At 38.6% G+C, this 27,385-nt stretch overlaps 1 protein-coding gene across 3 annotated transcripts in view; it reads right to left on the bottom strand.

Moving 5' to 3' along the window:
* USP34 (ubiquitin specific peptidase 34) overlaps positions 1-27,385 on the bottom strand; it is a 251,301-nt gene that overhangs the window by 112,538 nt on the left and 111,378 nt on the right. For all 3 annotated transcript variants that reach the window (XM_049870361.1, XM_049870360.1, XM_049870359.1), the window contains exons 20-29: positions 26,686-26,781; positions 25,398-25,480; positions 18,136-18,290; positions 16,895-17,008; positions 15,530-15,629; positions 15,248-15,407; positions 12,320-12,446; positions 12,076-12,223; positions 4,485-4,585; positions 4,071-4,280 (exon numbers count right to left, since the gene is read on the bottom strand). In XM_049870361.1, coding sequence (XP_049726318.1) covers positions 4,071-4,280; positions 4,485-4,585; positions 12,076-12,223; positions 12,320-12,446; positions 15,248-15,407; positions 15,530-15,629; positions 16,895-17,008; positions 18,136-18,290; positions 25,398-25,480; positions 26,686-26,781 — 1,294 coding nt within the window. The remainder of the gene's footprint in view (positions 1-4,070; positions 4,281-4,484; positions 4,586-12,075; positions 12,224-12,319; positions 12,447-15,247; positions 15,408-15,529; positions 15,630-16,894; positions 17,009-18,135; positions 18,291-25,397; positions 25,481-26,685; positions 26,782-27,385) is intronic.

Here is a 27,385-nt window from a genome sequence, read left to right as displayed (position 1 = left end):
CAGTTCTGCTGGTATAATGGTTTACAGTTAACCCTTTAAGGGAAAGGGGTCTAGCGATGGAGTTTCAAGGTCAGCTTGGTCTTTTGCCTGATGAAGAGAGATAAGCAAGCCCTACTCAGGGCTTGGGAAATGGCACTGACAGTTCCTCAGTAAAACAGAATCCATTTCCTTACCTGCTCTGACGTGGAAAAAAGGTGTGACTTAACTCTGCGCAAGAAAGGATCCGAAGGGAAAAAAAGCCTAGAACCGTATTTTTAACGCAAATAACGTGCACCTTCTACATTTGCCGGCCATGCCCTCCCCCTGCAAGATATTTTCATAAGCACGCTAATTTCTTCTTTTTTTTAACAGCAATATGTAAAAAAACTGGCATAGCAGCACTTGTGAAAATATCTCATGGGGGCAGGGCACGTCTGGCAAACACACACAGAAAGCAGGCGTTATGTGCGTAAAACATGGTATGGAGTGGAAGGCCCTCCGATATAAACCAGACATCATGAAGTCTCTTTATTTCTACTTTTCTGTAACCTTCATCAGAACTGAACCGGTCTCGTTCAACAAAGAACCCTTGTATCAAGGATAGTACATCTTTCATAAAGCAAGGACTGAATAAAACCTCTCTTAGCAGCATGACTCTTTCCCTCTGGTTTAGGCCTCACGTGAACTGTTACAATGGCCCAGCTTCCCACCTCTGGTCTTCCTTTCCTCTAATACATCTTCCATGCTAATACTTGAGCTTCTTTCCTAAAAGTACACAATAGATCTTATTTTGTTGCTTATATTCTTCCATGAAGACGGCAATTCATTTTACAAAAGAGAGCAACCACATAAGGCCCTTTTGCAATAAGGGTTACAATCTTTCTGCCCTTGTATTTGAAACGCACTATTATGCTCATACTCCCAGTTTCTCAAACATATCATTCACTTTTCTCTAAATCAGTAGAGATTCTCTTCACTCCTGTCAGGACCAGAACTGGTTTAAATGACTCCCCGTTAAAAAATGTTGCCCAGCAATCTTTGTACCTTCTTCTAAGTTGCCCTAACACACTGCATAGAACATCAGTGCCTTCCTTGAAAACTGGGGTATTCTCTTGTCTTTCTCTCTTTTAACACAGTGCTGACATGCAGTGAAGGTCAGTATTTACGGTATGAAATAAAAACGATGAAGGTTCATAGGCACCAATTAACAGATTACTCTGCTTCAACAAAAGGGGGATATCTTTGTAATTTGAGAATGTGCTTCCACAAGAGAAACTAGCCTGTGATGAACACAGCTTCAACAGTAGCTCCCACGACATCCACCATCAAATGGACACATGGCAAGAAGTCCTTGAACCAGGCTGGGGAAGGAGGAACAACAGCCTGACATAAGGGAAAACATCGATGCACCATTATTCTATCTCCCACTGAATCTCAACACAGTAAGATCCATCAAATGAGGTACAAGGTAAGTAAGATCACAGGATTAGTCATTTTAAAGGATTAAAGAAAAAAATTACTGAGCTGAAAATGACTCCTTTAAGGTAATCTGCTAAACATTTTGGACTTTAAATGCCATCTTTATGTTGATGATCCAAAAACTTATCTCTCCAGCCCAAACCTCTTCTCTGAGCTCCAAATTCAGGTCCAGCGGCTTAACTGACATCACCACTTGATGTCCCACAGGCGTCCATTCTTCACCTCAAACGGAATCTACCCAGCTGCTCAAGCAGGTAACTCGGACACCATCTCCGTGTCGCCCTTCTTCCTGGACCCTCTTTCACTCCCCTCTCCTAATCCACCACCAAGTTATGTTGTGTGGTGCAATGAGTTCCTTTATGTGGCCTTGTGCTTTAGTTCTTTGGAAAAACAGCTTGAGAAATTTTCCCTCTAAACTCTCAGGAAGGAGTTACCTTTGCCCTAGTTTTCTACCCCTGAGGGTCTATTACTTTTGTCTAGGTTGACTGACATTTCCTAGGTAAGCTGTAAACAACTGTAGTTTGATACTTTTTGTCCAGCCCTGGGCTGCAGCCTACCCTGTGATGGTCTGTTTTATGCACCTTGCAGGGACTGGTCAATATACTTATGCAAATGAAGTGACTATAACCTCCTATGTAAATGTGTCTGTGACCTACTGGCAGGGGATTGGTCAATTCGTGCCTCTGGTGGGAGGGCCACGCCTTGAAACTGGCTAGGGGTTTGCTCACACAGGTGATGCCTGATCTACAACAAGGTTCCATTCCGATGACTGTCGTAAGTCAGCTCTCATAGAAATTGAGTTCAATTTTTTTTGTTTGTTTTCATTACTATTGCCTTTTATTATCAGTATCTTTATAAACCTGGCAGTGTTTTGAACAGTAAATCATAAAATTGAACATATACAAGGTAACATCTGAGAATGACATCAGCAAATTATCCACTGCCACATATTACTAATGACGCGATGTGCCAAAGAAAAAGAGAAAGATGGTTTGTGAATCGAGAATGACCTGTGCATGCCGTCAACACTGCACAAGCGGGCAGACAGAAGCAGACGAAGAAAGGAGAGAGGGAGGACGCTGGGAGAGACAAGGCAAGGCATCTCCCTGACGAGCTGTAACACAGGCCAAGGGCTCTAACACTGAGAACAGTGAGAGGCCTGAAGGGGCCCTACGGCCGGGTCAGCGGTGAAAGAAGCAGCCTGCTGCTTGCAGTGTAGCTAAGAGCGCTGAACAAAGCTGCTGCGCTGGCCACAGGCTGGTCAGTCTGCAGTGGAGAGGCCGAGAGCAGGGAGGCCAAAGGCAGATGGGCCTGTCCTCAGCGAGTCGAGAGGAGGTACATCCTGAGGGGGCTGAGAAGAGAGAGGTCTGCTCTGAGGAGGCTGAGGGAAGGGCCTGCTTGCTCCACACGAGAGCAGCTGAGAGAGCTGTCCTTCACTGAGGAAGGGAGGGATGTGCTCTCCACTTCAGGAGAGCCTTCTACACTTTGCCTCACATTTCCCGATCCTAAGTTGCAGCCTGTTGGTCCTGATTCTAAGCTGTACCCTGCTGCTTCCTTAATAAGCCACTTAAACTCTAAGTATGGTCTGTGAGTCGTGTGTGGCCACTGCAAGAGACAATCAAACCCAGCAGAGAAGTAGACAGTGCCGTGGAAGGGACGGCTGGCTGGTAAAAACGTTAGAGAAAAGAGGTATGCCTTACCTCCACCTCACAGGGATCAGCCTTAGGCTGCTCTTGATTCTCATTTTCCCCCTGAAGCTAGACAGGTTCTGACGCTACTATCACTACCACCACTTCACAGCTGTTTCAACTTAATTAATTTCCACTGCCACCATCCTAGCCCAGGACATCACTGACTCCTTCCTGGACTAGCACGTCAGGTTCTTACTGCTTTCTCTATTCCTGCCAATCAAACTCGGTTATCTATAAAACACAAATCAGAGCATGTTTATCTCCTTAAAACCCTGGATTGTTTTCCACTTTACTTATGGCCCACGAGGCTTATGAGCTTTGGTGCTGTCTACCTTTCCAATCTCATTCTTCTCATTCCACTCTCCCGTCTCCCTCCCTTTCTGCCCACTAGTTCTCTGTCAATTCCTAGACCTGCTTAGCTCCTTCCTATGCAAGGGCTTCAGGAATCACGTTCCTCTAACACGATCATTCCTCATCCTTTTCACTTAGCTGTCTGCTTTTCACCCTTCCAGCTCAGGGCATATATGGTCTCTTCAGAGAACCCTTCCCAAACCACCTCATATATAAATGGGTCTCTATCCAACTCCACCCCTTAATAACGGCGCAGCACATTTCCGTCTTAGCAATTATCGCTATATTAAAGCGTTTGTGAATTTACTTGAACTTATTCCTCTATTAGGTATGTTGGTTATTATCTGATGCCCCTCTGAACTCAAAGAAGGCTGGAATTGTGTCTGCTTTAAATCACCCTTATAAAACAATAAACAGTATGCATGGATCTCATTAGGCACTTAAATAGCTAATTAATGAATAAATGGATTCCTAGGTTTTAGAGTTCTTAAAACATGCCTAAGAAAATTATTCTCCTCTCAAGAGAAAGACAAAACAAGACCGTGAAAATAAAATACACTATGCAGTCACCTCACTGTCTTCCACTGCCATGTTTCCCGAGGGGGGTTTAAACGATGCAAGCATCTCTAATAAGTCAAAGAGGGTAGTCAGGTGAGGCTCCTGTAAAAGCAGAAGCATTGGAATGTTGTCCTTCTGAGGGGGCGGGAGGCAAGAGGCTGGCAGCTGAACACCTTCTCCTTTCCGCTCTCTTCTGGGTGCACCCAATGACACAAACACCATCTATAAAGATAGGAGGGCCGGTGAGGTAACAATAACACATCAGATTTTCGGTTTAAAAAACAAAAAAATAAATCTCTTAAGTAGACAGTAACTTCACGTATGTATCGTAATGTAACAAAAGCACCTAGAGCTGGTTTTAAACTGTATCTTCAACTGCTGACTAGAATAGATGATTCAAACTCAAATCACATCTGGTATGTGTACCTGCATATCCTTAAAGCCAAGTTCATGAAGAGCTTTTTCATCATAATCTGTTGTTAACTCATGTCCAGAAGAAATCATCCTGACAGGTCCCATGAGGCCTCCTGAAAAACAGCAGAAAATTGAAGTGAACATTTATGTAACGGTTATTTTATTTGCTGACAAGAATCCATAATATGACCATTAAGTCCACTGGAAGTTAAGCTCAATAAATTTCTGAGAGAAGGGAAGACAGTATACTTCCTACTTCAGTTCACACTTCCTTTTGTCCAACATTAGCCTTACCAGAAAACCAAACTAAACCCGTTGCTGTCAAGTCATAGCGACCATATAGGACAGAGCAGAACTGCCTCACGGAGTTTCCAAGGAGCACCTGGTAGATTCGAATGGCTGACCTTATGGTTAGTAGCCGTAGCTCTTAACCACTACGTCACCAGGGTTTCCAACATTAGCCTTAGGAAGTGAAAATTACCAGAAAGTTCTTTCTTTAACATCAGTCTAACTATATCAACTCCTGCTTGTTTAACAATATAAAAAATTTTACAAGTAAAAAGTCCTCCATAAGCTTCCTAAGAACCTACAGCATTTTCGCCAGCAACACATGCAAAAGAATCAGCTTCTTTAATACCTAACTGCTGAAGAAACTAGTATGTACAGGTAGTTTCCACCTTAGGACGTTTTCAAGTTAAGATGAACCACACTTGTGACTGCGTCAGGTTCTTTTTTTGTACATCTTATCATTACTAATATGTTATAATGCATAACTGGGGGACGTTATCATTCTCAGATGTTCACTTGCAGATGTCCAATTTTACTATTTAAAACACTGCCAGATTTATAAAGATATTGATAATAAAAAGCAATAATAATGAAAACAAACAAACAAAAAAAATAAGGCATTCGACTTACGTCAGAACCGACTTCTGATGGAGTCACCGGAACAGAACCCTGTCTTAAGTCGGGGACTATCTGTATTTACAATGACTGAGTTCTCTCTTCCCTATTATTACTCACCAATCCTTCCTCCACCCAAAACAAAACAAAACACAACACACACTACGAAATAGAAAGCAAACAAAAATCTGACATGAAAAGATAAAAAATCCTCTACAACCTTTTAGATTTATAGTAAATTGAATAAACTCAGTAGGCTGTGGCAATTTACTTCTAGAACGCATCAAGTCCTTTTGTTGCCTACTTTTCCATCCTCCTTCCCCAGTGTCCTCCCGCTAACCCCCGCATCCCCCCTTACTCCATTCACCCCGGCGCCCTCCCCCTCACCCCAGTGCCCTCTCACTTACTCCAGCATCCTCCTACTCACTACCCTTAGCGCCCCAGCCTCCCTGCTCCTCCCCAGAAATTCACAGGCTTCCTCTCACTCCATTCAAGCCTCTGCTCAAACGTATGCTGGAACACATGCTGCTCTAACCAGTCAGTCGAAGAGCCTCTTCACTACTAATCCCGGACTCTGCTTTATTTATTTGTAAAACATTTATTACCACCTGACGTTATATACTTGTTATCTGTCTTCCCTCAAAAACAAAAACAGTTCCACAGGGGCAGAGATTTATGTTCAAAGATGTATTCCCAGCATTACAACATAGTAGGCATTCAAATTAATAACTGTTTAATGCATTAATTAAGATGATGTACTGAACAATACACATCCAAATTTTTACCCTCTAAAACGCCAATAGAATAAATTTTTAAAAACTTAAAGACATAAACAAACAGAGAAAAGAGGAGAGAGACCACACAAACCAAGTTCACAAGCTGGAAATCATACGAACTCACAGTCACCAGCAAGACCAAGGAAAAGAAAGACAGAGCCCACGCCAGAGGTAAAGAAAGCTTATAACTTACAACCCAACTGACACTTAGGTGGTATAGGAACAGCTTCAATACCTGACCAAGACAAAACAAACCAACAGAGCAGCCTCACTGAACTCACAAGACACTGACTTAGGAGAGGTTAATACGCAGGATAGGATACATGGAAGCGGAGACCCAGAAATAAAACAAGGGGGTGGGGAGTAGGACTACAATTGCTGAGCTTTTCTAAATCCGTTAAAAATTATAAAATCACAGACCCAAAAAGCTGAGTGAAACTCAAACGCATATGCACAAAGTCACAACAAAGCACACCCATAATCGAACTGCTGAAAATCAATGTTAAAGAAAAATCTTAAAATCAACAAGAGCAAAATAGACAAATTGGACACAAAAGAAGAAAGGTAAGAAAAATCACGGACTTCTTGTCAGAAATGGAAACCAAATGACAATGAAGCAACACCCGCAATGTTCTGAAAGAAAATAATACTGACCTAGAATTTTATATTCAATGAAAATATCCTTCAAAAATGAAGGGAAACATTTTTTTCAGACAAAAACTTGAGAAAATCCATTACCAGAAGACCTACACTACAAAAAGTTTGAAAGGAAGTTCATTTGAAAGAAAAAAATGGAAACTTAGATCTACACGAAGAATGAAGAGGGCCAGAAGTTGTAACTATGTGGGTAAATATAATTTTTTTTCTCATTTAAAAGTTTTCCTTAAGAGTTAATTATGTACTTAAAGCAAATATAACAAAAATTAATTTGGGGATTGGTAATATATGCAATAGCACAAAAAACAGAAAGAGGAAAATTTAAGTATAATGTTTCAAGGCTCTTAAATTATATGTGAAGTGACATATTTGAGAGTACACTGTAATAAAGATTCATACTGTAAACTCTAAAGTACCCATTAAAAGAAAACAAAACAAGAAAGGGGAGGAAGAAAAAGGAGAGATGAGACAATTAGATAATTACATTAAATGTAAACTATCTAAACATTAATTAAAATGCAGACACTAACAGACTGGATAAAAAAGTATGATTTGACACTTTAAAAAATTCACTAAAAATCTCAAAATAGTACTTCAACCATGAAAATAGGGATATTCAGAGAATAAAAAAGAGATCTTAGATATTAAAAGCATGACAGCAGAAAGAGGAACTCAATAGAAGGGTTGCAAAATGAATTTGAGAACATCTCTCAGGAAGAGGAGTTAAAACAAAAAATGAAATGTAGGACAGAAAAGATAAGTAAATTAGGAGTAGTTCATGAGATGAAGCATCTAAATAACGGAGAAGTTTTAGAAAGAGAAAAATGATAAAAAAGAAGACCGGAAAGCAACAAAACAATTCCAGAAAATTTCCCCCAACTGAAAGATATGAACTGCCAATACAGAAGGGCCCACTACATACCTAAATATTTAAATACTGAACTACCCATCAAGATAGTTGAAAATAGGCTCATTCTCAGGCTTAGTATTGTGAAATTTCAGGAGAGAAAGGACAAAGAGAAAACTCACTCATCTACTACAGGAGAGAAAAACAGGGCATGTAAAAAATGTCAGAAATGCTGGGTCTCTAAGCATACTCCTTTTCCAGGGTAGAGACAAGGGAGATATAAGCCATGTTAATGAGGCGAAAGACAAGGCACAGTTCTACACTCCAGCTGATTGTCGCAAAAGGAAAGCAAGTAATAGCCAGTGTTTCTTAAGCACCTATCCTGAAATACACTTTCCGTTTCTGTGTGTGTATTATACATACATATACATATGCGTACTATGACAGACGCACATACACACACACATATATATACACACACACATATATACACACACACACATAAACGTGCATCATAACCAATGAAATTAGGTCCATACATACATGTGTACTATGACAGACGCACATACACACACACATATATATACACACACACATAAATGTGCATCATAACCAATGAAATTAGGTCCAACATTAGAGTAAAGATAGACCATGACAAAACAAATCGAGAGAGAAATAAGAGGGTCTTTGGGGGTATTTACAGGGTTGCTATGAGTCAGAACTGACTGGGTAGCAATGGGTTTTTGGTTTGAGTGTTTGCCACATTCCTGAATAACAAAAAGCCTGTATTAGTTGGGGTTTTCTCTCAGAAGTGGTTAAACACAAAGTCTAGCACATCAAGACTTCTTTTTTTATTATTATTATGAAATATTTTAGACATAGAAAATAATGTAACCAATACCTATGTACTCACCACTCAGCTTAAGAAATAAAAACACAACTCAAGCTCCCGGTTAACCTCCACTCTTATTCTATTCTCCTTCCTCTACCCCCAAAAGCACAAGGCTTTGAACAGGTTCCTTCTGGTTGGAACCCCTACTGAGAATTTGCGTTTCTGCTTAGTTCCCAGGTGATACTAACGTTAGTTAGGCATCAACTCTGAGAACCACTAGTAGGGTAGTGGATCTCAAAATTTATTACACTAAGAATCATCTGGGGGTCTTGTTAAACTGTACATTCTGATTCAGCAACTCTGGGTTGGAAATGCAGATTCTCGGCAGGGGTTTGAACTGGAAAAAACCAGTCTGAAGTCCTGCAAAAGTAACTGTGTTGTGACACAATCTCTTATGTTTCTACATATTTTGCAGAGAAGAAAAAAAAAAAAAGAAATCATAATAGCTTCAGAATTCTCAACAGAAACAATGGAAGCAAGAAGAGAATGGAACAACACCTCAAATTCTGAAACAAAATTTCCAACTCAGAGCTCTCTACCAACCAAATTACCATTTGGATATGACAACATGAGAAATATATTTTCAATCATTCAAGGAGTGAAAAACTTTACCCCATTAACTTTCTCTCAAGAAGCTACTAGAAATTGCCTTACAGCACACACGCAAAAACGAAACCAATGAAGAAGGCAGCACGGGACACTGGAAACACAGAAGAGAATCATGTGGATGATGTCAAAGGGCTGGAGGGCAATCAGCAGATCAGTGTGACTGCAGAGAAATGTATTATTGAGGACTGTCATGATTACCTTTTCTACCTCAGAAAAGAATGTTCAGGAATCTGACCCAGACTCTTACCTAGCACACCTGGACTATCTTCACCAAGTACGAGTGAAGTTCCTGTTCTTACCTCCTTGTCCCGCTGCTGCTTGGCTCAGCTGAGGACATTCATTTCATCTCACAGAAGAAATTCTACTTTTATCTACTCCTTAGAGCTAAAGCAAGTCATGAAGGGCTTAGAAAATTAAAAGCAAACCATGTAACTGTATTTCTGACTGTATTCCAGCATCTCGTCAACATGACACTACCACAGGATGTCTTGACCGTGCTGAGAAACCATACGCGAGAACTTTTACACTGGTATTCTCAGACAAGGCTTCACAATCCTTTAAGGAAGTGAAGCTGCACTCCTTTAGCTTGTCGTCTTCTCTCTTTTTCTTTAACCTACCAGGTTTGTGCTTGCTAATTGGTGTCGCAAAAATAAATGCACTGATTAGAAATATATACCAAAAATCCACTGCCACCGAATCAGTTCTGATTCACTGGCCCTGCAGAGCAGAGGAGAACTGTCCCACAGGGTTTCCAAGGCTGTAAACCTTTATGGAAGAGGACTGCCACATCTTTCTCCTGTGGAGCAACGGGTGGATTCAAACTGCCAGCCTTCTGGTTAGCAGCTGAGTGCTTTAACTTCTGTGCCACCAAGGCTCCAGAAATACATACAGTGCAGGTAAAACTATAAAGAACACAAAAAGAAAAACAAACCCTCAAATCAGGATAGTGTCTAAGGGGGATGGGAAGGATAGTATTAAGGCAGTACAAACAAGTACCTTCTAGCAATACTCTACTTCTTAATCCGGGCAGTATGCATGGGTTTCCATTTTATTATCATTCATTTTATACGTGCTTCTTTATGTATAAAACATTTCAACCTAACAAAAGCAGTTACCTTTGGGTCTGAAAATCCCTTTGTACAGTAATGCTATTCGGCTATTATGCATCCCGTCCTAATGGAGTCAGCGTTGCTCTTCCCCAAAGCATGCTGGGGATGAACTGAGGATGGACTTGGCCTAAGGGGCAAGGCTGAGAGTGGCATGACTGGGCCAGTGGCCAAGGCCGAGGAACGCCTTAGCAACAAGAAGAAAAACATCTGGGTCTGGACATGAAGTCCCTGTGAATGCTGGCTGCCCAAGGACTTGGGAGGAAAACAATGAGCCTTAGCCCAGCTGGAATGGCTGCCCAAGGACTTGGGAGGAAAACAATGAGCCTTAGTCCAGCTGGAACGGTGTATAAGCTTGTGTCCCCTGGGAGGCAGTTGTGGAGCCTCCTTAAACTGGTCCAGCTGCCACCCTGGACCAACTGTCCCATAAGTAAGCTCCCCTAATAAACCATATGTCCCGCTCACTGGTTCTGGAATCTTTCTTTGGTCTCTTGGAGACACAGCTGACCTTGGGTCCACGTGCTGCTGGGTTGTTACACAGCACCCTTAATGAGGTATTTACCTAACACGTGAGATAATGTACACGCAAGGATATTTTCTGTAGTACTGTTTGTAATATCAACAGAATGGAAACAATCCAAATGTCCGTTAATGGAGAATAGGTTAAAAAATCATGGTATTTCCATATAATGGATTATGCAGGCCTTAAAAAGAATGAGGCAACTTTCTATATGTATTAATGTGGACTATTCTCTAGATAATGTTAAGCAATAAAGGTAAAGGGTGGAACAGTATAAATGTAATGCTATCATTTGCATTTAAAAAATCATATATATGAACATTTTCCATTATATCCTGATATCTCTTGAAGGATATAACACACCACTAACAACGTCTACTTCAAGAAAAGGGAAATGGGTAGTTTAGAGATGGGGATAGGAGGGAGACTTTTCACCATATATTCTTTTGTATGAAGAATATTTTTTAATTACTAAAGAAGCGATTTTAACTTAAGATTTGGTATTTCAGAACTCATATGGTTTCATCCTCAGCACCCTACAGACACGTCCTTGGCTCCTCACTAACAGACGCTAAGGAATGATCACCCTGTACAGCAAATCAGAAGTCCTAAGAGGAAGCTTTGAGAACTTGATCGTTTTCCTAAGCAGATAAACAACCTGTTACTTATAATGCCAAATCCTTAAATAGTAAGTAAAAAGTAACCGCTTTCATGATGTTTCTTTCATGGTCATTTTTCTGATTAGCTCGTATTTTATGTGCTATGGAAAGACACTGAAAATACACTAGTGGTGATGGTAATGGAGGAATCAAACACATTTCAGGCCCACATGAAAAATTTCTCTAACTTTCTAGGGCAAAGAGGGGAGGCACAAGTGAGATCTGGGGGTGTCTGATTTTCATATGCTCAGAAAAAAACCAAATGAAATATACTAAAACGGCAAAATTTTTTTTTTAATTGTGTGAAATTGGATAATGAGTAGTATATGGAAATTTAAACTTATCAATGCCTCCCACACTGCTCGCCAAATAACATCAAACAAGTTTTTTGATGGTTACATCAAAAGTCTAAATAGAGTTTTTTTTTGTTTTTTTTGGAGAAATGAGAAAGAACAGTTGGCATACTACATCTGAAACAATTCTGAGCAACTTACTGCTTAAGAATCAAGGTATCATACGAAGGGGTGGGGAAGGAAAGGTGAGCCACGAACACGGTTAGTGGGTCTTCAAAGAAGTAAAGGTTCAAAGTTGACATACAACAGAACAAAATAAAAGTCAGAATGGCTGGACTCACCGGGAAAGTCTCCTTTTCGACTGCTTTGACCAAACTCCTGAAGCTGAGCTTGTTGGCTTATTTGTTCTTTCTGTAAATTTTCATACCAATGAGTTACTTCAGCCCTAAGATCTGCTACCTGGTCACTAGGATACATTTCAATAGTCATCTGAAATATGAGATGCAATCAATTTAAAAATACAAAAAGAACAGATTTTTGGGCTGGGAAATATTATCAATTTGGAAATTACAACGATGTCACTACCTTGTCAGGAAGTCCAGCTGGCTGGCATACGACCCTTAGTGGCAGAGACTGTTTGTCACTCAGTGCTTTCAAGTGACTACTAATCCCAGTGCCTTCAATCTGCCACTGTCTCAGGTGATATGCAAACCTGAAACAAAACAAAAATCACACATAGGAAAAATACCATTTTAAGCCACTTTAATGTTATATAAGTTTTTAACACTTCACAAACCAAAAGTCTACAAAAGGTTCTGACACACTCTAATTTTACCTAAAGCACCAAATTTAGATTCAGCATATTGAATCAAATTTAAACGCATAGAGATAGCTAAGAGCTCCGAACAAAATAGTTTCAAAGAAAAGTTACTGGGTAAAAAAATCCTATTAAGAACAGTAATTTCTAAACAGAGGAGGAGGTGGTGGCAAGAAACAAAGTAATCCTGTAAATGAAATGGCAAGCTGTCATTCCAACGTTCAGAAGAGAAAAAAAAAAAGGTATTAGGAAACACTTTTCGCAGACAGAAATACATTCTAGTAAACATAATTCAGTGTATGTGAACCAGCATCACAGAATTTTTAAGAGTTGGTTCCGTGACTGCTAAAATTTTTATATAAAGAGAATAACAAAAACTTATGTGTACAAAGAGACAGGCATACAGCAAGGCACCCACTAAACACTTGTCAATTTTTAACTTGTTTTAAATTGCTAAAAACAGGGTCCAGGGTCCTTGAGTTAAGAAAAAAAATTACCAATGTCTAAAATAATCGGCAATTCTAGGATAGAATGGCAAGAATGAATGGACTTGCTTTATTTCTTGGACGTGACTCAATAGCCAGCTTCTAGGTTTGTGATTACCAGGCAGGAATAGCAACAGAAACGTATCTATGACTAAGAAAAGAGTAATCTTAAAACAACCTTATCTGATACATATTCTAAAACCAGGGTTTCCCTGCTTCAGAACTACTGACATTTTGGGCTCAATGTTTTGTTGTGAGAGTTGTCTTTATACACTGTAGGATGTCTGGCAGTACCCACAGCCTCTATTCACTAGATGCCAGTAGTCATTCCCCTCAACTGTGACAACCAGAGTTGTCCCTAGACATCGCCTAATGTTGTCCGGGGAATGAAATCTCCTTACATTTAGAACAATGCCTAAGATTATCACCTTACCTCTTTTTAAAAAGAAAACCCTTTTAAAAACACATTTTTATTTACTCTTTAAATACAACAAACACATAGCAATAATTTTGTATTTCCAATCTATACATGTCAGGCAACTATAAAGTCAGTAGTAGCACTAAGTGTAGTTAACGCTTGATACCGTACAGCGATACTGGACAAGAATGTGCCTGGGAATACCTAGATAATTTTTTGAACTACTGCTTTGTTTTTCTGAATATTCAATGTTTTTTGTTCTAGTTTCTCTACCAGCCATCCCCAAAGAATATTTATATCTATTATTCAACACCAAAATTAACTCTGAGAGTAGAACACAAACAAATATTTGCAAAGATTTATGTCAAGGACACTACATACAAGAAATTTTTCTCAAGAATTAGAAAAAAACTTTATACAACTGAGAAGTGATTTTTTAATTCAAATTCATTAAACTTATAAAAAACCCTCCTGAACTGCAGGAAATTTAGTAAACTTTTTAAGACTTTTTAAGGAAGTACTTAAACACTGGTAGCACCGTGTGAGACTGAGGTCTGAACCAGCAGGCGCTGCTGCACAGAGAACACTTTGTATGCACACGTACACGTCATTAACCATAACTATCTTTCATAGGAAGACGTAAATTACAGGGAACTTTCGCTTGCTGTATTATATATTAATAAAATGTCTGAATTTTATAATGAGTATGTATTTTTTATTAATGTGACTAAGTCACATTACCACATTTGCTGAATTTTTTTTTTTAAAGTGGTAAAAATGATGAGGCAATGTTGACTTTCTATGGGAAAAACTTGAGTTCCTTTAAAAACACAGGAATAATTGAAATAGAATTTCTACCAATTGTAATCACAATCAAAGTAAAAAATTTTGCAGTGCCCAAATGCTGTAAACCATGGAACTACGTGGAACTACGTTACTTAAAAGAATGTGTAAAGTATCTTTATAACTCAAGTCTTCCTATTTTAAAGAAAACATCAATAAACATTAACTGAGTAATTTTTTCCAGTACTGAACTCTGATCTGAAGTTGAAAGAAGGTATTTATTAACTTTAACATTTTTTCAAGAGTTATTTCTACTTTTACATTTACTCATAGTTAATGACTTTTAACATACATAATTTCTTAATTAAAACTATCTACTCACCTTTCATTTTAGTCGACATATTCATAAATGTTAATTTGCTTTATTTCTGTATTACACAGGGTATGTCTAAATTAATTATACAGCTATTCATTAACACAGAATTTTTTTTGGTCAAGTTTCCATGGTAAATGGAAATTCAAAATTAAAATACTGTCTCCTAGTCCAGGAAGAAAAAAAAAAAAAAAAAAACACAGCAAATGAAACAAATGACTCAACTCGATTCAACTATGACTGATTATTTCACGTTCTTGGTGAGAGTTTTAGTGAAATTTGTGTAGTGGTGGTGGTCTGCCTCTTCTGCCTGTATTAATGATTTCTTCCAGATGGAATACTGTCTAGAGACTCTAACTTTTACTCATGCGTATCTACTCAAAGTTTGAGTTTTAAAGCTTTGCAACATTTGTCAGGGATACGCATTCCTACTCCACAGTGACATGGTAAATATTCCGGATTAAAAATTACTTCTATTACTGACCCTTCATTTTTTTTGGTAAATTATGCTTTCTACCTGCCCCCAACAAAAACTTTTTCAAAACTATTTTGAGAATACTTTTGGACACATAAGCAATTAAAAAGAAAAAACAGAAGACTTAAGTTCACTCTAACGACATGGTATAAGAAAATTTACCTTCTTCTAAAGGCTTCCAGATGTGTCTTCAGCATCAGGAGTCCTCGTTCTATAACTGTGAGGCTGGAGTGGGGTTCCTGTTCAAGGCTGCTGGACGCTATCAGGAGACTCTCCATACACTTACTAATGAATTCTTGCTCCTTCTCCAAACCCGTTTTACCTGAAAGCCAGATGGTGACACCATTGTTCATCATATATTCTATTTCAGCAATATTAAACTGTAGCTTAACAAAAAAATCCTCACACAAAAAATTGTGTAAGACAATATTTCAAATCACTCACCGTTAATATAATAGGAGTTAATATATTGGATAGCTGCTCGACTGACATCACCAGACTGTGCTCTTAACGCAATGCCCCAAAATTGGTCCATACCACACAGCTAAGGGAAAAAAATGTGATCACATCTATAAATTTAACTATTTGTCAAACAATGATGTAACTGATCAGAGAACTACTGTGTCCAATTTAAAGGTCAGACAATATCACAGCTTGATAATAACAATACAAAGAGACAGAAGCCTTGCTAGAGCTACTGCTTTCAGGTATTCCAAGAAAATTAAAATGTTATGCTAACCCAAGTTCTCACTTAAATGTATGATGTCAACTCTGAGAGGACAAAGAGGACACTGTCAGGAGTGACCACAGAGAAAGTGGGAAGTGAAAGCCCTCAGAGCTGCATAGGGTGAAGAAAGGCATCGTTCTGATAGGTGGCTAACGTCAACACTGCTCTTCCGTCTACCTAAAACGCAGCATCGAAACAAGAACAGACCTACTTCTTAGGTCAATCACATCTGCCCGGTTGTCTTATTAGATTATCCAACTGAGACGTATCAGAGGATACCAACGCAAGAAGACCAAAAAATCCAACAGAACTGCTCAAACAAGGGGAAAAGGCAGTGAGAAGCTACCAAGAAAAGCCTTCTAAGTACAAATCTAATTATTCTTTACCATACAGATTAAGGTTTGTTTTCTCTTTCTATCCTAACACAGCATGAACTTCTGAAGAAAACTAATGAAAAAACATGAATGGCTATTACACAAACCCCAGCTATCATTAATCAATTAGAATATCCAGTAAATCTGTGGTAAGAATCTAGGGATAATGTATTTAACAAAACCTAAAAACCACCAAACTAGTCAAATATACTATAAGCCAAAGATAAGACTAGCAATTTTTCAGAGTCAATGAACTGATCACAATGACTCACAGTCAGAGACGATTTAGTTAGATTCTATTCCAGAATAGAGGTTACCGACAGGTACCTGTAGCTTAATTGCCCAAGAGCAACTAAACACTTGGACGCCACAAGCGGGCAAAAAATCATATTCAAGACAAATCCATCTCCCACCTGCATACCACTCGATTATGAGGAGCTTCCAGGAGACTAAAATAACACTCAAGTGGCCTCTTCTCTATAAATCAAGGAACACACAGAAACAAAACCCACGTTATCTTTGGTAATTAAAATACATCAAATTTGCTTTTTAAAACTTTTCAAACCCAAAGAGAAAGCTTTATAAAACCTAAGACTAAAAGTCTTCCAAGTTGGTAACACAATGCTTGGCAGACTATATGAGATAATCAGGTGATCTCAATTACGAAATAAAGTGAAAACTGCACAAACGTCCCGTCTCAGTGCGTACCTCAGAGTTTGAACCACCATCGTAGGCACTGGTGGCCAATCGAGCCAAGTTACAGAGATGCTGAAACAGGTTTAAGCCAGTCATGCTAATTGTTTCCGGCTTCAGCTGGGGCATCTTTAAAAAAAAATTTAAAGCCAGTTTAACAAGATGTTTAAATTATTGAATGCTACTTCATTAAATTTAACTTATCAGATTTAAGCTAACACACTGAACTTCCGTGAAAACACTGCAGAAGAAATGTATCAGCTCTGATTTTTAGTTATAACTTAAAAGATGTACATAGCACCAAATCAAAGGAACAAACACTGTTTATGCCACACTTACACTGTGCACATTTATGAGATGTGTAGCTACATGCACAGTTTACGTACAAGCAAAAGCCTGGGATTAAGGAAACCTTAAGTTCTATTTGTAGCTTTGTCTTGGATTTACGAAAGTGCTTTAGTTTACGTGTACCAAAATTCCTTCATATGTGCTCAATTCCACCACAGAGACAATGTGAGAGTTGTAGGGAGTCTTTATAATTTCAAAAATGAGCAGTAAGAGCAATAAAAAGACTATTGCTTTATTACTGCTGGCTTTTCAACATTCAAATGGGAATAGAAGTACAAATTATTAAGAAGAAAACTGGGATAACTGATTCAATTCATTTAGCAAAGTCATTACTGAACCAACTGTGGTATCTGATAAAGAAGACCAAACACTGGAGAGAGGCACAGCTTTCCTATCGTGACAGCACTTTCTAAAGCGCCTTCCCAGGGGTCTACTGATCTGGAAGTCGGCTGATACCCGCCCAGGAGACTGGCTGAAACCACAGTCACTTAACTGAGGAAGAGCCACAGAGTACAGCTCTCTTACTCATGGTGTGTGCGCCACCCTGAAAATGGAACCACAGTGTGATTACTGACTTAAAAACAAATACTCAGAAAACCCCGTACTGCAAACCACGGCTGACCTGAAGAATTTCCTAATTACTGTTAGTTTAGGAGCTTTAGCTAAGAAATAAAACATTTTTGTCATTTATAAAATACTTTCATAGATATAAAAATACTGTCAGGAACAAAATTACAGCAAAATCTAAGTGGCAAAAATAATAATAGGACTGGTAAGAATAACTGGATTGCCCACTTTTTAAAAAATTATGTAAAAAAAAGAAACATTAAGAGAATTTGTATTTCAATAGACAAAAAGCGAATATGGAAAAACGGTATAAACAGTAAAGCAGTGAAGAAATAAATCACCTTCTCCAGGAAAAGATGTTTGTAGGTCTCCATTCCCATAGCATGCTGATCTTTACTTCGAACTTGATTTAAAAACCAATGGAGGGCATCATCGTAACACTCAGAGTCTTCTACTAAGCAATGCCACAAAATGTCGACTTGCTCTAAACTTAACCCTAGACAAAAACCACAAATTTTACATTCTATAAACCATATAAAAAGCACATACACATCTTTGTTTAGGTGTGTATATGTATACGCAGGAAACCTGGAGGTGCGGTGGGGAAGAGCTACAGCTGCTAACCAAAAGGTCAGCAGTTCCATGGAAACCCTATGGGGCAGTTCTACTCTGTCCTATACCGTCGCTATGAGTCGAAATCGACTTGACGGCAATGAGTTTTTTCCAGTTTTGTACATATATGCATCTATGTGTTTTATTTACATAAAGTATGTACTACCACGATAACTCAATTCTCCTTATGCCTTCCTATTTGGAAGATTTTGCATCATGGTAAATACAATGTTTTGGTCCTAATTCAATATACTAGAGCACCAATCCAGCCAGAAATAGATGATATTTTACAGCACTTAATAAAAAATACTTTGTAATAAATTCCACATAATTTATGCTTTTAAAATGTAGTTCCCCCACGTGTCTGTCAGTTTGTTGTACTGTGGGGGCTTGTGTGTTGCTGTGATGTTGGAAGCTATGCCTCCGGTATTCAGATAACCAGCAAGGTCACCCATGGAGGACATGTTTCAGCTGAGCTTCCAGACTAAGACACACAAGGAAGAAAGACCTGGCAGTCTACTTCTGAAAAGTATTTGCCAGTGAAAACCTTAAAAATAGCAGCGGAACATTGTCTGATACAGTGCTGGAAGATGACCCCCCCCCCCCCCCCCCAGGTTGGAAGGCACTCAAAAGATGACTGGGGAAGAGCTGCCTCCTCAAAGTAGAGTCAACCTTAATGACGTGGATGGAGTAAAGCTTTCGGGACCTTTATTTGCTGATGTGGCGTGACTCAAAATGAGAAGAAAGAGCTGCAAATACCCATTAATAATCAGAACCTAGAATGCACAAAGTATGAATCTAGGAAAACTGGAAATCGTCTGAAATGGAACCCATACACATCGATATCCTAGGCATTAGTGAACTGAAATGGACTGGTATTGGCCATTCTGAATCAGACAATCATATAGTCTACTATGCTGGGAATGACAACTCGAAGAGGAATGGTGTTGCATTCATCGTCAAAAAGAACTTTTCAAGATCTTATCCTGAAGTACAACACTGTCAGTGATAGGATAATATCCATATGCCTACAAGGAAGACCAGTTAATACGACTATTATTCAAATTTAAGCACCAACCACTAGGGCCACAGATGAAGAAATAGAAGATTTTTATCAGCTGCTGCCGTCTGAAATTGATTGAACATGCAATCAAGATGCATTGATAATTACTGGCGACTGGAATGCAAAAGTTGGAAACAAAGAAGAAGTTGGAAAATATGGCCTTGGTGATAGAAACAATGCCAGAGATCAAATGATAGGATTTTTCAAGACCAATGACTTCTTCGTTGCAAATACCTTCTTTCACGAGCATAAAGGCGACTACGCACATGGACCTCGCCGGATGGAACACACAGTAATCAAACTGACTACATCTGTGGAAAGAGACGATGGAAAAACTCAGTATCATCAGTCAGAACAAGGCCAGGGGCCGACAGTGGAACAGACCATCAATGGCTCACATGCAAGTTCAAGCTGAAACTGAAGAAAATTAGAGCAAGTCCACGAGAGCCAAAATATGACCTTGAATATATCCCACCTCAATTTAGAGACCATCTCAAGAACAGATTTGATGCACTGAACACTAGTGACTGAAGACCAGGTGAGTTGTGGAATGACATCAAAGACATCATCCATGAAGAAAGCAAGAGGTCACTGAAAAGACAGGAAAGAAAGAAAAGACCAAGATGGATGTCAGAGGAGACTCCGAAACTTGCTCTTGAGCATCGAGCAGCTAAAGCAAAAGGAAGAATTGATGAAGTAAAAGAACTGAACAGAAGATTTCAAAGGGCCTCTTGAGAAGACTAAATAAAATATTATAATGACACATGCAAAGAGCTGGAGATGGAAAACCAAAAGGGAAGAACACGCTCGGCATTTCTCAAGCTGAAAGAACTGAAGAAAAAATTCAAGCCTAGAGTTGCAATAGTGAAGGATTCCATGGGGAAAATATTAAACGACGCAGGAAGCATCAGAAGAAGATGGAAGGAATACACAGAGTCATTACACCAAAAACAATTAGTCGATATTCAACCATTTCAAGAGGTAGCATATGATCAGGAACCCATGGTACTGAAGGAAGAAGTCCAAGCTGCTCTGAAGGCACTGGCGAAAAACAAGGCTCCAGGAATTGATGGAATATCAACTGAGATGTTTCAACAAACAGATGCAGTGCTGGAGGTGCTCACTCGTCTATGCCAAGAATATGGAAGACAGCTTCCTGGCCAACTGACTGGAAGAGATCCATATTTATGCCTATTCCCAGGAAAGGTGATCCAACCGAATGTGGAAATTATAGAACAATATCATTAATATCACATGCAAGCAAAATTTTGCTGAAGATCATTCAAAAGCGGCTGCAGCAGTATATCAACAGGGAATTGCCAGAAATTCAGGCCGGTTTCAGAAGAGGATGTGGAACCAGGGATATCGTTGCTGATGTCAGATGGATCTTGGCTAAAAGCAGAGAATACCAGAAGGATGTTTACCTATGTTTTATTGATTATGCAAAGGCATCTGACTGTGTGGATCATAACAAACTATGGATAACATTGCAAAGAATGGGAATTCCAGAACACTTAATTGTGCTCATGAGGAACCTTTAACACAGATCAAGAGGCAGCTGTTCAGACAGAACAAGGGGATGCTGATTGGTTTAAAGTCAGGAAAGGTTTGTGTCAGGGTTGTATTCTTTCACCATACCTATTTAATCTGTATGCTGAACAAATAATCCGAGAAGCTGGACTATAGGAAGAAGAATGGGGCATCAGGATTGGAGGAAGACTCATTAACAACATGCATTATACAGATGACACAACCTTGCTTGCTGAAAGTGAAGAGGACTTGAAGCACTTACTAATGAAGATCAAAGACCACAGCCTTCAGTATGGATTGCACCTCAACATAAAGAAAACAAAAATCCTCACAACTGGACCAATGAGCAACATCATGATAAACGGAGAAAAGACTGAAGTTGCCAAGGATTTCATTTTACTTGGATCCACAATCAACACCCGTGGAAGCAGCAGTCAGGATATCAAAAGACGCACTGCATTGGGCAAATCTGCTGCAAAGGACCTCTTCAAAGTGTTGAAGAGCAAAGACGTCACCCTGAAGACTAAGGTGCACCTGACCCAAACCATGGTATTCTCAATCACATCATATGCACATGAAAGCTGGACAATGAATAAGGAAGACTGGAGAAGAGTTGACGCCTTTGAATTGTGGTGTTGGTGAAGAATACTGAATATACCATGGACTGCCAAAAGAACGAACAAATGTGTCTTAGAATATGTACAACCATAATGCTCCTTAGAAGCAAGGATGGCAAGACTGGGTCTTACATACTTTGGACATGTTGTCAGGAGGGATCAGTCCCTGCAGAAGGACATCGTGCTTGGCAGAGTACAGGGTCAGCGGAAAAGAGGAAGACCCTCAACGAGATGGACAGACATAGTGGCTGCAACAATGAGCTCAAGCATAACAATGATTGTAAGGATGGCTCAGGACCAGGCAGTGTTTTGTTCTGTTGTGCATGGGGTCGCTATGAGTCAGAAGCGACTCAGCAGCACCTAACAACAGTGACAATGATAAAATGTAGTTATATATAACCCATACATAAATTACTAAAAGCACACAACTTAAAGTATCTTAGGAGAGCCATCCGGTCTGGAAAATCATTCTCCCTAAAATATGGACATACCATTGTATTACAGAAAACATGATTGTGGAAAGGTAATCCCAAAAGTTTAAGAGTCAGTTCTAAAGTCTGAGGACAAAGAACAGAGAGGATGCCATGTTCAAAGCTCAATCTCTACACACAAGAGATAAATACTAGATGCCAATAAGCACTATTTTTGTAAACCATGAAAACTAGAGTCCTTAGGATGAACAAAGCCAAAGGAAACTAACTTCCTAAAAACAACAAACAGCAACACATCAGAGGATACAGTCAACTGGGAGTCAATGTAATGAAATAAAGCCTCTATGGTGTTTTTGTCCAATCATTAAAAGATGCCAAAGTATAGCAGAAGGAAAAGAGAACTGTTAAGAACCAAAGAGAAGCCATTATAGGTGATCACAAGTCTTGAATATGTACCGCATTTTTATGCAAATAATGCAGGCCTGCACTTGTCTGCCTCCTCACCAGGAGGCACCCTCAGAAGCTGACCCTCTTCCACATGTTGCTGTAGAAAAACCAGCATAGGGCCTTTACAAAAATACCTCGTGGGGAAAGCACAGCCAGCAAATAAATGCAGAAGGCATGCGTTATTTGTGTAAAAATAGTTATAAGAGACTATCCAAATCGTTAGAATAAAGGCATGACAGGGGCTTCTAAAACATACGTGATGGTTCATACGATGTGTCAACTTGGCCGGGCCATGATTCTCAGTGGTTTGGCAATACTGTGTAATCATCCTCCACTTTGTGATCCAATGTGAGTAGCCAGCTGGAAGGGGAGTTTCCTTGGGAGTGTGGCCTGCATCCAATATACATGAAAGCTCTGACAAAGCTTGTCTTCTCTCCATCCCGCATCCATCTCATCGTCCTCTGACCTCGGATCCTTGAGATCTGAGCCAGCAGCCTACCACCTGACCTGCCATTTCGTCAGCCCTGTAAGCCACGAGTCAGGAGAAGCCTCATCCATGGATTTGAGACTTGCCAGCCTCCACAACTCTGTGAGCCATTTCCTTGAAATAAACCTCTCTCTACATACGCTTCACTGGTTTTGCTCCTCTAGACAACCCAGCCTAAGACAGAATCTCCTAGGAAGCTCCAAAGCCTGGGTGGTTCCCCAGAATCATAATAAAACTGTTTTCTTGGGAAATGCAGATGAGATTCTAGAATAGAGAAAAATTACTCAAAATATTCACATGGTAGCAGTAGCAGTCTAAGAGTTTGTTCAGGAAAAACATTCTATCAGTTTCTCTCAAAAACAACTAACATGTAGATTACTTGTACTAAGAACTTGTGCCGTCACCATAAATAAATCAGAAACAACCTTTAGCGTTATTGTAACTTTAACGCATTATGTAGTTTTAAAAAAGAGACAGTGAGAAATAAGGAACATAGGTAAGATTTCTCAAATTAAAAAAAAAAAAAAAAGGCATACAGGTTAATTACACCTACTCCTCACAACTAGCACTATTTGACATTTCACATTTATAACAACAGTAAAAAAAAATCTACCATCTGACAATTTTGCACATTAACGACGTACATCTTGCAGTAACGAACACTGAGGTGGGAGGCAAGAGCAACGCCGGCTGTGATGGTTAAGGTTGTGTGTCGACCTGGCCGGGCCATGATTGCCAGGGGTTTGGTAGTTATCTGATGGCGCAGTCTGGCAGTTCTGTGATGATGTGGTCTGGCAGTTATGTGATGATGTGGTCTGGCAGTTATGGGATGGCACAGTCCGGCAATTATGTGATGATGTAGTCTGGCAGTTATGGGATGACATAGTCATCCTCCATTTTCCCTTAATGCCGATTTTCACATTAACGACCTGGTGTTTGGAATCTAAACACGTCAGCAGGTGAGGAGTGGATGTACAGTGAGCTATATGATAAAATAAAGTGTACTCAGAGATGGCTGATTCATGAATCAGCATTCAGCAGATGAAGTATAAGCTTCTGTTATTGCTTTCAGTTTTTAAAAGGCTAGATATTAGTATATTGAAAATTAATATTAACATACCAGATGTAATTACCTATAACTTTGGAGTGACCACATAATAGCTGATGGGAACTGTGCCAATAAAATCTACTGGTATGACAATACAAGTGGCATTTGTTAAAACAAAAAGTCTGAACTTGAAAAAGAAATTAATTATAGGCTTGAACAGTAAGATAAACATATGATGCATTCCCGAGAGACACTGACTTGAAAGAGGCATCATGAACTTCTTGGCTAGCAAGACACTCACCAGTCTGACTGTGTTAATCCAAGTTAGAGATGCCCTTCTAACAATGAGGGTTGTTTGACACGGACACACAGAAAAAAGAAAAGAAAGAAAAAAGAATATGGGAAGTAAAAGATGGCACAATCAGCCTAGATGGAGAAAAGGAACTCTGACCAACAGAAATCAAACCTTCTCCTCACTTATGAGAATATCCACGATGGGGATTTGACAATCTAGGCTCAAAATATACCAGACCAATCTCTCCTTCTAAAAAAAGATAAAATGCTAACAAAACTGTGTTTGAGATCAGTCTTAATAATGTCTCTATCACCTCTGGAGCCAAGCAATTTTGGAAAAGACTAGCTCTGATAATGGTTTGCTGACAACAGCTGTTTCTAACCAAAGTGACACCAAGATACAATAACCAAGGTACTAAAAATGTAGTGACCCTAAACTGGTATTTCTTCCTGTCTGAAATAGTTTGCTCCTAAAATGCGTCCTCTTTACCCACTGAAAAACTGAAATTTTCAGAGACTGAAGCAAGAAGAGTATGTCAGGGTCATACCACATTGAGAGAACACTCAGTAGGCTGAGGAAAAATAATGCTGTGAAAAAGAGTATTTTCAATACTATATTTTAGAAGAAGATTTAGAAGAAAATTCTAAGGGTAATGAGTTTTCAGAGATCTCATCTATTATAAAAGGTCTTTAAAAAACAAACCCATTTGGAATTTAAAATGTAACTAGGCATCTCAAATGTTTTAATAAAGTGTCTTAATGTTGATATAATTTATAAATAGACTGAAAATAATTCAATCACTAAAGAAATTTAAAACCAAAAAAACCCACTGCCGTCAAGTTGATTCTGACTCAGAGCGACCCTACAAGACAGAGTAGAACTGCCCCACAGAGTTTCCAAGGAACGCCTGGCGGATTCGAACTGCCGACCTTTTGGTTAGCAGCTGTAACACTTAACTACTATGCCCCCAGGGTTTCCACAAAGAAATCTAAAGGCACAAGTAAATCTGATGGGACTCTTCCAAGAGTCAATACAGATTTCAGAGCACACTGATTAAAAAAACAGGAACTCACTGAAATGGTCAGGTGATCCCAGAGTTGAAAACACACAAGTCAGGAACTGAAGTCGAACTTGAACTTCGGCACTATGGCTGTACCTGCGTTTTTAAAAGTCATTAGAATAATTAAGGGAAAGATCTTATTTCTTAATTATTTTTAAAGATTTTATGGCCTTAAACATAACTTATAGCAAGTAGAATTCCATCTTAATAATTCATAATTATTGAACATTTTAATAATACATAACTTTGGTTCCATGAAAAAAGTGTTCATAAAGCCAAGTGCAATGTTTGAGACTTATGTTTTCATATATAATAAAAATTTCTGAACTATTATAAAAATTAGTTTCAAATTAGATAAGAAAATACATAAGAACTCAACAATGGAGAAAAAGCTGTCATTTTGAAATTACATAATATACACACAAATTAAACAGTTAACAAGTAAAAAAACTACATTTCTATCATACGTTTTAGATCACTATCCCTACAGTGATAAAAATATATTTCTTAAAAAACACTAACAAGATATCATTTCTATGAATTTAGTTGCTAAAGACTATAGCTAAAACAAAATTGGCATTTTTGAATGCTGTTTCAAATATAATTATAATTCATCTGTAGAAAATCTGATGGTTAGTATTGGGGTGATGTGGAAGCCTGTCAGTGGGTGATCTCACAGGGTTTCCCTTACCTGCCTACGAGAAGCTCTACACTCAGCTGTACCACTAAGACATCTCCACCAACTGTTACCAAAGTCACTTGAATATACACAGGGAATATTTTTAATGAGAAGACATTAACCAGTTATATTATCACAGTTTTTAAATCTTCCACACATTTAAACTTTCTAATACTAGTATCCAACCATAATAATAAAGGAAAATGCTTAAATCAACTGTATATTAAATACTTTTATCTGGAAGCATATATTCACAAATTTTAGAATCAATGCCCTAATACACACTGGTGTAGGACAATGGTTAGTTCTGAAAAATAAACTTCTTTTGATCCCCGAAAACAGTAACTTTGAACAGAACTGAAGGATGAAGGCTGTTACCCACCCTAAAATGCTACACTGCTTATATTTACGTAAGAGTTAAGAATTGTAAACGCAACCTCAAAAAAATCTTTCAACTAAAAAAAAATTCTATTGGCCTTTCTTTCCCTTTCAATTTTTACAACTAAAATACTCTGTTAACTTTATTTACAACATGAAAGAGAGTAGGAACACTGGAAAGCTTTCTTTCAAAGGAAAGACAACCCACACTTGAACATACTCAACCTAGTTGAGAGATACGTACAGCACATGTTTCTGTCTTCCTTCTCTTACAGCTTGAATGTAATACACCAAGTTGTCAAAGAAAAGCTTCATCATGTTCAGTTCTTTTTCTGCCCACCTGGCCCAATTAAAAGAAAAAATATATATTTTTTAAGGGGACGGAGTAAGAGAATAAATCCATGCTGGGACAAAACATATACATATGTATATATATACATACACACACACACCTAAAAAAATCCTCACATATAGAACTTGAAAATTACCACAAATTTCCAAGTTCTACCTATACGTGAATAATAAAAAGATATACAGCAATGCTCCTTAATTTTTATGAATTTAAAGTATCATCATTGCTTTTTATCTGTAAAGGGGATAAAATATGCCTGGCAGGGTGCTACCTATTATAAATGAATAGGTACGAATACTAAAAATAACATAATACTCGTATAAAGCAGTGACTATGTGCCTTGGTTGTTATTTAGCAGAGTGCCTGGCATACAGAAGGCATACAATATAAATTTATTGAATGAATTTTGGTTTTTTTCATTGTCGATAATTTGATTTTTTAAGATAACAGTTTTTAAACAACAGTTTTTTAAAAAATCAAAGAAATAACCAGGTATTAAGTTTCAAAATAATCTAGAAACACTAGAATAAAAAAATAGTGATAAGTAAGTTAAAAGATCACAGGGTCCATAACTTCCATAATTAGCGTCTCT

This window comes from Elephas maximus, chromosome 26 (genome assembly GCF_024166365.1).
Source record: "Elephas maximus indicus isolate mEleMax1 chromosome 26, mEleMax1 primary haplotype, whole genome shotgun sequence".
Classification (NCBI taxonomy): Eukaryota; Metazoa; Chordata; class Mammalia; order Proboscidea; family Elephantidae; genus Elephas; species Elephas maximus.
Note: the sequence above shows the minus strand (reverse complement) of the source record. Positions and strands in the feature narration are given on the sequence as shown.